The 12,322-nt window shown below is 45.0% G+C and overlaps 2 protein-coding genes across 2 annotated transcripts in view; both read left to right on the plus strand.

The window, feature by feature from the left end:
• Positions 1–740, plus strand: part of LOC119178178 (10 kDa heat shock protein, mitochondrial) — a 35,195-nt gene extending 34,455 nt beyond the window's left edge. The window contains exon 4 of the mRNA XM_037429359.2: positions 557–740. Within this exon, the coding sequence (XP_037285256.1) occupies positions 557–607 (51 nt within the window). The 3' untranslated portion in view covers positions 608–740. The remainder of the gene's footprint in view (positions 1–556) is intronic.
• A 154-nt stretch (positions 741–894) lies between these two features.
• LOC142796291 (uncharacterized) lies at positions 895–7,742 on the plus strand. The gene is made up of 3 exons (XM_075886597.1): positions 895–2,659; positions 4,110–4,203; positions 5,125–7,742. The coding sequence occupies exons 1-3, from the start codon at positions 2,507–2,509 to the stop codon at positions 7,545–7,547; spliced, it is 2,670 nt and encodes an 889-aa protein (XP_075742712.1). The 5' UTR covers positions 895–2,506; the 3' UTR covers positions 7,548–7,742.
• The last annotated feature ends 4,580 nt before the right edge of the window (positions 7,743–12,322 follow it).

Genomic DNA, 12,322 nt, shown 5'->3' on the forward strand with positions numbered 1-12,322 from the left:
CGAACACGCCACCTAGCGCTCAATAGTTGGGACCCCGAAATACGGCTTCTGCGCGAAGCACTTGCGCCATGCGGTGCAAACAACTTTACAGGGAGTGTCACCACCCCCCACAATGTATTGCTAAAACTGGTATAGTTAGCAGTGGGTCTGACTTTTTGCGCTTCTGGCTCATTCCGATGATCCCTTGCCATATGTCTGGTAACCCTTCCTTGTTGGGAGAAGTGTGTGTGCAGATGTCATTTCACGCTGCTGCTCTCTCTAGTTTCCAGCATCGCTTGCTTTTTGACGACACTATGACTGTGTCTACTGTAACTGTGCTTATTAAATTTCTGTATTGTTTGTGTGCCTTCCGGCACTGCAGAGTAGATTTTGTGCTGTTAAAGAGAAGCTTGTTACATTTACTTACAATAATTACTCATGTAAAAATGAAATGACTAGTACATATTTGCTGTCCTTGAAAGGAAAAGGTGTGAAAATAAAGTTGACCGTGTTTACATACTATATGAATATAACAACAAACCCTGTGTTCTGTGCCAATGTTCTCACTTGTGTGCAGGAGTTCTACATCTTTCGAGACAGTGATGTGCTGGGCAAGTGGGCCGACTGAGCCTGCTGTGTCTGCACCTGTCCATAGCGTTGTCGTTGTCTCATAGTGAATTGCTGTTCGTGTGGCAGTGTGCAGCTCGAACCAGACTTTTTCATTCTTTTTTTTTATTCATAATAAATCATTGTACAGGAAAGGCTTTTCTTTCTTCATGCACATAGAGAGTCAAAGTGAACATCACGTGCTTGCTTGCACAGCACTTCGATTCTGAGGTAGGTTTGTGCCAATAGTAAATTTTAGATTCAACGTGAACAGTGATATGGTTAGACTTAATTAGGTTATATTGCACATTATAAATAAAAGTGAGGGTTTGTAAATAAAAGTGAGGTGCAGTAGTGTGTGTGCGTTTAGTAGTGGATGACTGGCTTTAAACCATGAATACATTATGATAAGCTTATGGTGTGACGTCCGCTGGCAACGTACGCTTGTATCGCACATTATTACTGCAATATTTCATGTTGTATTGTGAAGCCTGTTTACAGGACTTGCGTTTGTAAAATGAAAGTTACTTTCACTGCATTTCCAAACAGAGGGAGTTATTTTCACGGTGTGCACAAGCAGCGGCGTGGCTACATGATAGAACACGCGCTTGCCACGCAAACAACCCTGGTTCACTCCATACTCAGACCCAGAATTTTTCATCATTTATTTTATTTGCATCTTTTACGCAAAGATGATTTTTCCCTGACGACCAACGACACCGACGCTGGAATTTCTGCAAAACGAGCTCTTTAATGCTGTTGCGTTAATGTAAGGATCGCTCCACAGATTTTGTGCAGAGTAGAGAAGCCAACTATTTTTTTTTTCTGTCGGCTACAAGGGTGTCTCTCATTCTGTTCATGTGGAAGACTTCACCTCTGGAGTGCCGTTACACTTTTTTGATGACAAGACCGCGCCGCTTTGAGGAGACCCAATTTCCTTGTCTCGACCAGTCTAGTGCGGCACATACGTTTGGCCACGGATGCATGCAAGTATGTCAACCCATGAACAGCTTAGAATAAGGCTGAGCTGGTATTCGTTTTAAAAAGACCGGGCACGAACGCCTTCCCGACTTCCTTGTAACGCAGCAATTCTCCCACACTTGCCTCCGAGCAGCCGTGATGTCACGTGACAGCGGTACGGTTATGTCACGTGACCGAGCAGTGCGGAGGCGAGCGGTTTCACGCGGCATCCGGTCGCAACACAAGGCAGGAGGCATGGCCTCCGAAATTGCGTGCTGGCAGGTGGCTCCATCCCAATTGAATAGAAGGCGACGTTCAAGGCATATAAGTTTTGTAGGACGCGTTGAACTGAAGAGGGGGAGCGTTTCAGTGTGCGCCAAGTCGACCAAGATTGTTTCTTGATGCTCATTCAATGCAACATCCGCGTTTTTCAACAATGGTGCGTTGCCGTAAAACAACGAAAAACGGTTTCACTTTCTTCGTCTTACCTCGTGCTTTCCAAGATGAAGCACACCGTGAAATGTAGCTATGAAACATTTCGCGCCAATGATTTCGGGCAACTCCGTCGATGAGGATCTGCGAAGCGAGCTTATTAGTCGATTGAAACGTCAGGCGCGCTTCTAATGTGCATCTAGTGCATGCCAGTTGCACGGCCGCTGGATGAAAGCGCATGGTAAGGCCTGCTGCGTCGAGTGCTTTCTGTGGGAGAGTGCGTGTCAACCGTAGGGTCAGTTGCGGCCGCTGCAGCGCGACGGGGCGGTAACGGGTAGAGTGCCTCGATGCGCGCGCCCCCGCTTAGAGTGGTGTCAGCTTTTGCAAGGGCAGATGCCGCCGCCTCGGCTTCGGCGCCAGCGCGACCGCCATTTTGACGCCTCCGGACGGTAGTTCGTGCTTGGCGTGTGAGGTGTTGTCGGGCAATGTTCATTCCCTTACAGTTTTATGCACCCATCTCCGCATCACCATGCCCGGCTGCTGCGTGCCGCAGTGCTCGAATCACTCGAGAAACGGATGGAAGTTGTACCGGTTTCCAAGAGACCCAAAAAGAAGGCTTCTTTGGACCGTTAAAATCAAACGAGACAAGTGGCAACCGACTAATACGTCGCACGTATGCAGCGTAAGTAAACATTTTTTTTTTTTAGTGCGTCGTATTCTGACTGGTCAGCATTATTTAGGGCGCCGTTGTTTTTTATTTAGGTGCGCAATGTAAACGCAGGACAGCCAAACGTCGTGCAGGGTACTGTGCGGCGTGCTCGTGTTAAAAGATCACGCTTTAAGAAAATGCGTCAAGTACGGGGGCTTCGGAAGCCCCCGTGTCGATAACATTTCATGCTGGTTCAAGGGCCTCGAGTGTGCTACTACATTCATAGGAATTGCGACTAGTTTCAGTTCCCTTGCACGGGAAAGTGTTTCCTTGACAGCAGCGTTGTGAAATCCTTCCCACCCCCTACCCGAGGCTGTTAATTTCGTCCACTGCGCTTCGCAGCTATTTTGCTCGCGAGACCGGCTGCCGCTGTCGTGACCGTCCGCCTCGCAGCCCGAAGACAGACTTCGTGAAATTGCCGTACTCGCTCGCCAACTCGCCCGACAGCGTACGCGTCGACCGGGTGCTGGCGGAGTTGAGCTGAACGAAAAGTAGGCAAGAGATGGGGACGCAGGAGGTGTAGTTAAACAGATGAGAATTTAGAAAGTGGAGGAGGGAGAAAATTATATGCAAGGGCAGAAAACGGGGAGTGAGTTCAGGCCGCGTGCCGGCGAGCGAGTACGGAAATCTGACGGCGCCTGACTGCTGCCGAACTTCAAGAGTACGGCACGTAGAGTTCACGTAATTCACATAAGAGGAAATTGGACGTGAAATGCGCGCATATGGCCTCGCAGGGAATTAACATAGGCTCGGGTGCGTGGTAGGGGGATTTCACAACGCTTACGAGGCCTGTCCATGTTTATTCGTGCACGCGTTGGCACTGATCGGTCGAAATTTGAACGCCTCTTGTGAAATCAAGCCGTTTGAACATAAACATGCTGTTCCTGCGAAAAACTCGTAATATTACGAGGCCGGACTTCTGCCCGTCTTGTGTGTATCGTCGTATGTATACTTGGGAATCAGGAACACTTCAGTGACGAACAAAACAAGCGCTGTTACGGAGTGTTGTCATTTTTACCTGACAAATAAATTCGATTGCATTGGGAACTTGGAGGCTTGGGTACAAAGCTTTCGATAGAACGAAATCTGTAACGCTCGCTATAAAATCAGACCTGGTCCTTTGTCGGCACAATAGACTAATATTTTATTCACATGAATTCAGGAATCCTTACAGATTTTCAGTGCGAAAATTGAAAGGGTTATTATAACAGCAAACTGGGTCTATGATCGCGCTCACTGAAGTGGCTTACGTGAAAGCGCGCGTGAGCTCAATTAGTTTCCTTCTTTTTGTGCTTCAAAGTTGCTGCTAGTTCCTGCTGCGAATCATACTGAATGCATACATGAAATCTTGTTTATTGACAGTGACAGACATTCGTTTTTCTTCTGCCAGTGTGTTAATTTCCAATTCTGGTTTTATTTGCAGGCTCACTTTGAAGAGAACAACTATGAGCAACACCGTGCGGATGGCTGGAAGAAGTTGAAACCAAATGCCGTCCCAACTTTGTTCACATTCAAACGTAAGATTGAACTTTTTTCTTGCATTACATAAAGCAGCACCAGTTGCAAGTACTCTATGTACCTGGGATTTCTACGAAGCTAACACCAAATAGGTCCTCATATGCTGCGTCCACATTAGTGCATAAATTCTGGAAATGCAGTCACGGACAAAGCTAGGAAATGCGAACACAAAAATGTGAACCAGACCACGCAAAATCGAAAAATACTGCTAATATTAGACGGTCAAATAATGGCACGCTATTAGTGCGTTTGGAAAGCTACATTTCCCAACTTTGTTTTTGTGATTACGTTGCATCACTTTGACTTGCATGTAAAAAAAAATTGCGATACTTGAGTGTTGTGGTTTATATTTCTTGTTTGCATTTTTTGGTCATGACTGTATATACGTCTGGATTTCAGTGTTTACAGACATGACCCACTGCACAACAGTTTTCCGCTACTTAGCACACGGTCGTGTACTGCTAGGATGTCAGGTGCAGTGGCTATGTTATTTACAAAGGGGGAAAACGGAAACCATTATGTATACGAGATCCACGATGCACGAGCCCCCACTACAGTGCGCCTCATTACCTGCGTTGCGTTGGCGTGTTAAGCCCTACAATCAAATAATCAATAAACTGCATAGGGAGCGAATGTCAGTTGAGCCCTCCACAACGGCGCACACGTGTAGCTCTGGCATATGAAGCTCCAATTTGAATTAGAGCCATTTATTGTGGGGAGAAATTTTGAGCACAATTTAATTATGGTATTTTAAGACCCTATCCCTTGTGGAAAGGGGGGGGGGGGAAGGACAAGTGTCTTCCTCACGTCAATAACTAAGCCGGTATCTGCTGCATGTGTTACATTTGTAAAATTAACAAGCTAGACATGAACTGGCATTGCTTGAATATGTTCATGAATACATACATTTCTGCTTGCAGCACTGCCTAAGGAACGAAAGCCACCAAAAGAAAGAACTGTGCCTGCACCCTCCAGCAACGAGACCAACAAATCTCCTCCTGGTCTGTGTCAATATCCAGCTGCAGTTAAAACTACCCTAGAGACCCCACAAAACCACGCCGTTCCTGAATCTACACGGCAAGGAACATCGTGTTATGGGCACGACACCATGGAAGTTGACGACGCCGTTGTTGAACTGTCAGCGAACACTAGTGATGCAGATTCAAGAGAAGTTAATGCAGCGGCTGGTGAGACATCAAATTCTACTGCAGAATCAGCAGAACTGAAGAATAAGCTTGCTGACCTTACAAGAAAGTACTCTGAACTTCAGCAACATCATGACACAGCCAAGAACACCATCAGTGGTCTCAAGAAAAAAGTGCAAAAACTCGAGACTGAGGCAACAAATATTTCGCAAAATATGAAATTTCTCAACGACGATCAAGTACGCGCTCTCTCAAGGAGCAGCAGCTTGGGGAACTCTTGGTCTCCGCACACTGTCAAGCAAGGCCTTCAAATTAAGTTTGCTTGTGGAACAACCGGATATGAAACTTTGAGAAAAATGGGATATCCTCTCCCATCCAAAAGAACGCTCGCACGGAGGATTCAAAATTTGAAGTTTCTCCCAGGCGTTCTTCACGAAGTGATAGACGTTATGAAATGCAAAGCCGAGACCATGGAGGATGTAGAAAAGGACTGCGTCCTTTTTTTGGATGAAATGGAGATAGTGCCGGGGTTTGAGCTAGATCGGGCTGAAGACGCACTTCTCGGAGGAATAACTCTTCCTCCGAAGCCTGAAGAGCCTGCGGTTCATGCTCTGGTATTTATGTTGGGCGGACTTGACCAGCGATGGAAGCAGGTGATTGCATATGAATTTACCGGAAGAAACATCGATGGCGGCTTGCTGAAAAACTATGTGTTGGAACTAGTACAGCTGTGCAGTCAAATATATCTGAGAGTTCACGCAATCACATGTGACATGGGCTCGGCAAACCGCGCAATGTGGAGGGAATTCGCCTTTTCCAGTCACAGAGATTCTTCCACGGTGTGCTCCATACCTCATCCGTGCATGGACGGGAAGGAACTTTTTTTCATTGCTGATCCGGCTCACGTCTTGAAGAACCTCAGAGGCCAGCTCTTGAGCTCAGAAGTTTTCACGTTGAGTGAGGCCACAGTTGCCAAACATGGCCTGCCTTCTTCACAAGTCAACTTGGAATATGTTCAGGCTGTGCTCGAAGAAGATTCTAAAAGAGAACTGAAGGTAGCCCCAAACTTATCCGAAATGCACACCAGCGCAGGCCACTTCACCAAAATGAAGGTTGGTGTCGCTGTACAACTTTTTCGGGAAGCTCCCCCAGCTATCAGATTCCTTATAAAGGAAGGAGTTCTTAAACAGGAAGCAGAAACAACAGCTTGGTTTATGGAGCTGATTTCAAAATGGTATGCACTGATGTCTTCGCGGCATCCAACACTGGCCCTGAGTCGGAGAAGTAGGGCTAAGTACTCCGAAGCCCTAGATACATTACACACAGCAATAGAAACCATCAGAACTATGAAAATGGGTGCCACATCCCATTGGAAACCGTCGCAAGCAGGTGTACTCATATCAACTACAGTTGTACTTCGCCTCCAAGACGTTCTTTTAGGAGACGAAGGCTATGAGTTTTTTCTTACGAGCAGGCTCCTGCAGGACTGCTTAGAGAACCTCTTTTCTGTGGTGCGGCTTATGAAGCCGGTTCCCAATGCCTACGATCTCAAGTGCGCTCTGAGACTGGTGAGCGTAAGCCAATTTTTGCATACACCGAGGACGACCAGCTACGAGCTTGATGACAGGGAGTACCTGGTGGACCTGCTATCCCAGGGGAAGGAAGCCTGCGTCGAGAAGGAAGCTCAAGAAATCGATGATTCAGAGATTTTGTTCATCGAAGGATTGTCGTCCACAGAATGCACTATTCTCTTTTACCTAGGAGGATTTATTTTGAAGGGAATTTTGACATCTGTGAAGCGCGCAAAATGCAAAGATGCTCTCCTTGGAACTGCCAACGACGAGCATGCTTCGCTGACAGCACTGAAAGAGTACGTTTCAGATGGAGGCAACCTCATCTACCCCAGCAAGGGAGTTATGAAAGCCTTGATAGACTATGAGGAGCATTTTGTTGCCATAAACTCTTGGTGCACGGACAAAGTAGTCACGATGAAGTCGCCGCTTCGTTCACTCACCGCATACCTAAACAAGGTGCACCGCCGCAGCTTGTGTGTATGCGCGGAGCACGAGGACAGTATATACCGACTGCTCACAGAGAGGTACGCAAGAATAAGGCTGCGCATTCACCTTCGGCAGGTTCCAGTCGGGAGTTGCAATGGACATGCAAGCAAAACATGTGCCGGCGTCAACCTCTCATGAGAAATGGACACGCCAAGATAAGCTGTATGCTTAAAAGGTTTCGGCTCACGTGGGCACGCTTTTGACTCCTGCATTTTTTTATTTTTAAACATTTCATTTCGTACTGCATTTGGTTTGTCTTGTATCTGACTTTGATTTTCACTAGTGGGACAACGCAGCATTAAGGCGCACAAATAAATGGCCTGTTCACTGAAATCGTGGGTGTCGTTTCATAAAGGTACACTGGTAAAGCATGTTACTCTCGGGTATGCTGCCTGCACAGTGCATGAAATGGTGAGGCAGGGGAAGGTGGTACCGAATGTCAGATAATGTGTTTGTGTGTGCGTGTGCGTGTGTGTGTGTTATATATACACACACACGCAAGTATATAAAGTACAGCGATTCCTGCCTTTGCTATTCGGCTGATTCACAAAGACCCAAATATTGCATTCCTTTCAGCAAGCGTAGTAATAAAAGTTCATGCGCCCCTCCGTCTTAACGACGACAACGGTTTAACGCGAATCTTTCTGGTGTGGGAGTTCGTGGCTCATTTCATTCAGTCTATGTCAGCCCCTGGCGCATTGTACAAGCACAGGCCACCAGTTTGTATGACGTGCGTTGTTCCATTTAACAATTAGGCAACAACAGCACTAAGAGGTGTCCAAGTTGCACAAAAAAAAAAAGCTCGCCAACGAGTACTTCTTTCCTACCATACGCGAGCACCGCAAGCGGTAATGCGCTTCGCATGCTGCCCCACTACGGCAGGAGCCGTAATGGCGGCCGTCGTAGCAGACGACGCGGCTGTCCTCACCCTCAGCGGAGCGCGCGGGCATCAAGGCACCCTAGTAACGGGAGCTAGGGACGAGAAAATGAGTGGCCGCAGCAAATTAGCTGGTGTTTGTCACAATAGTGACCCACTCAGGTGTTCTAATCAGTGTTTTTTTTTAATCTCACTCATCGCAATGATGACATAAGGTATATTTACTAGACTACAGACGCTATCTCGTTAAAAAAGGCCAATTCATGTTTTCCGGTGTGTGCCGAGCACCTGACGTTTTTTTTTTCAGAACCAGCTTCTTTGAGGCTTGAAGAAATATCAACAATGCATGTAGCTGACTGATATGGCACTGAATAATAATTGATGAAGTGATTGCTCTTTTTATGAAGATTTCTTGAACTAACATATTTTGGTTTTCGTGACGTTTATTCAGCATTTTAGAAGTGTGGCAGTTTAGGTAAGTTGGAATGACATGACCATAGTTACAGCGCGAATACGGAACGACGACAAAGAGGATGGTCGTGTCCTTTTTGTATTTTTGTCGTCGTTCTGTTCTCGTGCTACAACTATCGTTTATTCAGCACTTTAGCGTTTTCTCAGCCGTAATGCTTGACAATTTTTTTTGACACTTCACAATAGACGCTCATAGTTTTTATATGCTGAAAGCATATCAAAAGAACATCGTTTAATATTTTTCATGTTGTCCGGTACATGGTAGTGTGCCAAAAAGTAATTTGGCTTCAAACGCTGCATAAAAATGGTTTTTACAAACATAGTTACGCGCTCCTCGTAACTTTATTGAAGAGGCTGCGAAGTATACATCATTAAAGTGGAATTCAAATTTCTTGAATTTCTTGGCAATTCTCACTAGGTAGGGCAACACACACACACGCACACACACACACACACACACACACACACATATATATATATATATATATATATATATATATATATATATATATATATATATATATATATATATATATATATATATATATATATATATATATATATATCGGATCGGATCCTGCCTGCCCACAGCAAGTTATCTTTTCACCCACTTTTCTTTCTTCTCATTTACATTACAATTGGCCTAATAACTTCCTCTATACCTTCCTTGGCATTATTGTCTGTTAGATCTCATTAATATTGTGTAAAAAGACGAAAAACAAGCCCTTAAGTATACACTTGTTTCCCTTAATCATTAACGAGGGTCACGTACTGGCAGACTTGGTGCCTTTAGGTTGTATACGGGGGACTATTGGTCAGCTGCCAGTTAGTAATAAGTTCACGTGCTACGTGACGCCAAACAGGCTCATAAAGAGTGTACCACACTCGCCGCCATGGCTACTAGTGGCACTGACTGACACTCCCACGTTTAAAAAAAATAAAAATAAAAAAAGACATAGATACCCAATAAAGTGGCTGGGGGGATAGTTGTCATGGTAGCTCAGTGGTAGAGCATCGAACGCGTTCTTCGAAGGTCGCAGGTTCTGATCCTGCCCACGGCAAGTTATCTTTTCACCCACTTTTCTTTCTTCTCATTTACATTACAGTTGACCTAATAACTTCCCCTATACCTTCCTTGGCATTATTGTCTGTTAGATCTCATTAATATTGTGTAAAAACACGAAAAACGAGCCCTTATGTATACGCTTGTTTCCCTTATATATATATATATATATATATATATATATATATATATATATATATATATATATATATATATATATATATATATATATATATATATATATATATATATATATATATATATATATATATATATATATATATATATATATTTGAGGGCAGTCGAGTGCACGTGACGTGCCTACCGAGCAGCAAGCACAGGTGCCAATCTGTTGACGATACATAGTAGAACAAATAGACAGTAATGTATGACAGAATCGCATGACGGAGAATGCTAGAAGACAAGCGCGTTGGAGTGCTTTCGGGATTCGCCATTGCCCGTGGAGACGCTAACATGAAAAGACCGAACGGATGGTTTTTTGTTGGTAGACAAAGAGGCCAAAAGTTGGGCGCACAAGCTGGAGGAATTGCCAAGTCGTTTTATTATGCAAAGGTGTAAAGAAGTAAAAAATTATAAAATGACAGGATCAGCCCTAAGTTGAAAAAAAATGAAATATCTTCACGCACTTTGTTTCGATTACGTGTTCACTGTTGAATTAGTTGCATTATCATAAGAACGTTGGGATGGAAAGAGACGAAAGCAATCAAAAGGGCAGGAACGCAAGCAGTTGTGTTCGCCATTTGCAGCATTTCATCGCTCTTTTCGTCTCGCAGTTTTGATATCATTCATTTCATAACTGCGCACTGAATTGCCAGCATCGAAGTTACAGTCACTGAAATTTCAAAGAGCCTCGAGTCCACTGTTATGAAATCGCACGCATGCTAAGTATATTTCGTAGCTGTTGCATCTGATACAGTGTTGTGTGAATACTATAGACGTGTTTGGAGGAAGTAAAAAGTATATCTTATTTTGTGTTAAAGAAACAGTGGCAACTGCAGTTGCTGAGGTTACATATTTTAAATAAAATTATTAAATCTGAAAATCTGAAGCAACGTTTTTTGAAGCGACATCCTCAGTTACTATAATTATTTTGGATGCATTGGAAAGGTGTACCTCTTGCAGATCTGTTAGTTGTGATCTTGTAGGATCCGAGTAAAATGTGCTAACAATTTTTACTTCCGCGAAAACTGATCGGTGTGCAAGGATGCATCTTGGGTAAGACAATACCAAAAATTTTCAAGGGCTGCAGGTATCTAAAAGCAAGTTCGGTAATTGCCTGGTGCACACACGCCAGATGGATGTTAGAAGATTTCGCGGGTTATGACGAAGATGCACGTGCTCAATCGTAACTACCGCAAGCGTGCCGTGCATGCGATTTTATGGGCGTTCGCAAAAACGGCCTCTCCCCCCCCCCCCCCCCCCTGTTGGCGCTGCAGCAGCGGTTCGGGAACTAGACCTGTCACGCCGGTTTCGGAGTGCGTGGCGGGCCGCACCCGTGCGCTTCTTCATCCAGTGGCCGTGCCAGTTGGTACAAATATAGTGTACTAGAATATGGGGTAGTGTGTTCAGGGAGGAGCCGTGGCTCACGCAGTTGCTATCAACAGCCGCGAGATGGCCCCACCTTAGCATGGGTTGTCACCTCACGCTTTGCCATTTATGCACTTCTGTGCTTTGATATTAGTAATAGCAGAGGTTGGTCGTCCCAAAACCACCATACGATTATGAGAGACGCTGTAGAAGAGTGCTTCGGAAATTCGACCACTTGGGGTGCTTTAACGTGCACCTAAATCTGGCACCTCAGTATTTGCGCCTCCGCCAAAAATGCAGCCGCCGCGGCCGGGGTTCGATCTCGTTATATGCGCTTGTATAGGTAATTGCTGACACGTCCGTGAAAAGCTTTCTAACGGGTTTGTTTGTACTGCATTAAAAACAAAACTAAATGTCAAAGTCACAACACACGGTCCACGTGCAGGTATTAACAAACGACGGCGAAGCAGTCATCCCCGCGGAAACAGCCTGCAGTTTTTAAAGCTCGGTTGGTGAACGAATAAAAAATTAGGAAGATTGAGGTATCGAAGGAGCACCTATAAACCCGAAAGTTTCGCGTTATATTACTGCTATATGGAGTCGTAGTCTGCACACTGCGACAGCTGCGACTTCCTTTGTTACGCGCGCGGCACTGTTCTTGTCGATAGTTGCATTATGCAATTTTATTTATGTTGCTAAGGTGACAACACTGCCATTTGATTCAGAGGCACGCCGTATAGCTGAAGACTTGGCAATAATTTTGGCAATCTAGGGTCTTTAAACGATTCCGCGCCCTCTGAAATACTGCTGCTGTGGCTGCGATATTGTACTGTGTAGTCAAAAGGCAACATGACTTGGCACCTCTGTCAGACTGTAAGAAGAAACCCTTTATTTACGAGCGCGCATACTGCAGTGAGCAGTAACACGGAATAAAATCGTCGCCATTCCGTTGAA

This window comes from Rhipicephalus microplus, chromosome 1 (genome assembly GCF_043290135.1).
Source record: "Rhipicephalus microplus isolate Deutch F79 chromosome 1, USDA_Rmic, whole genome shotgun sequence".
Taxonomy (NCBI): domain Eukaryota; kingdom Metazoa; phylum Arthropoda; class Arachnida; order Ixodida; family Ixodidae; genus Rhipicephalus; species Rhipicephalus microplus.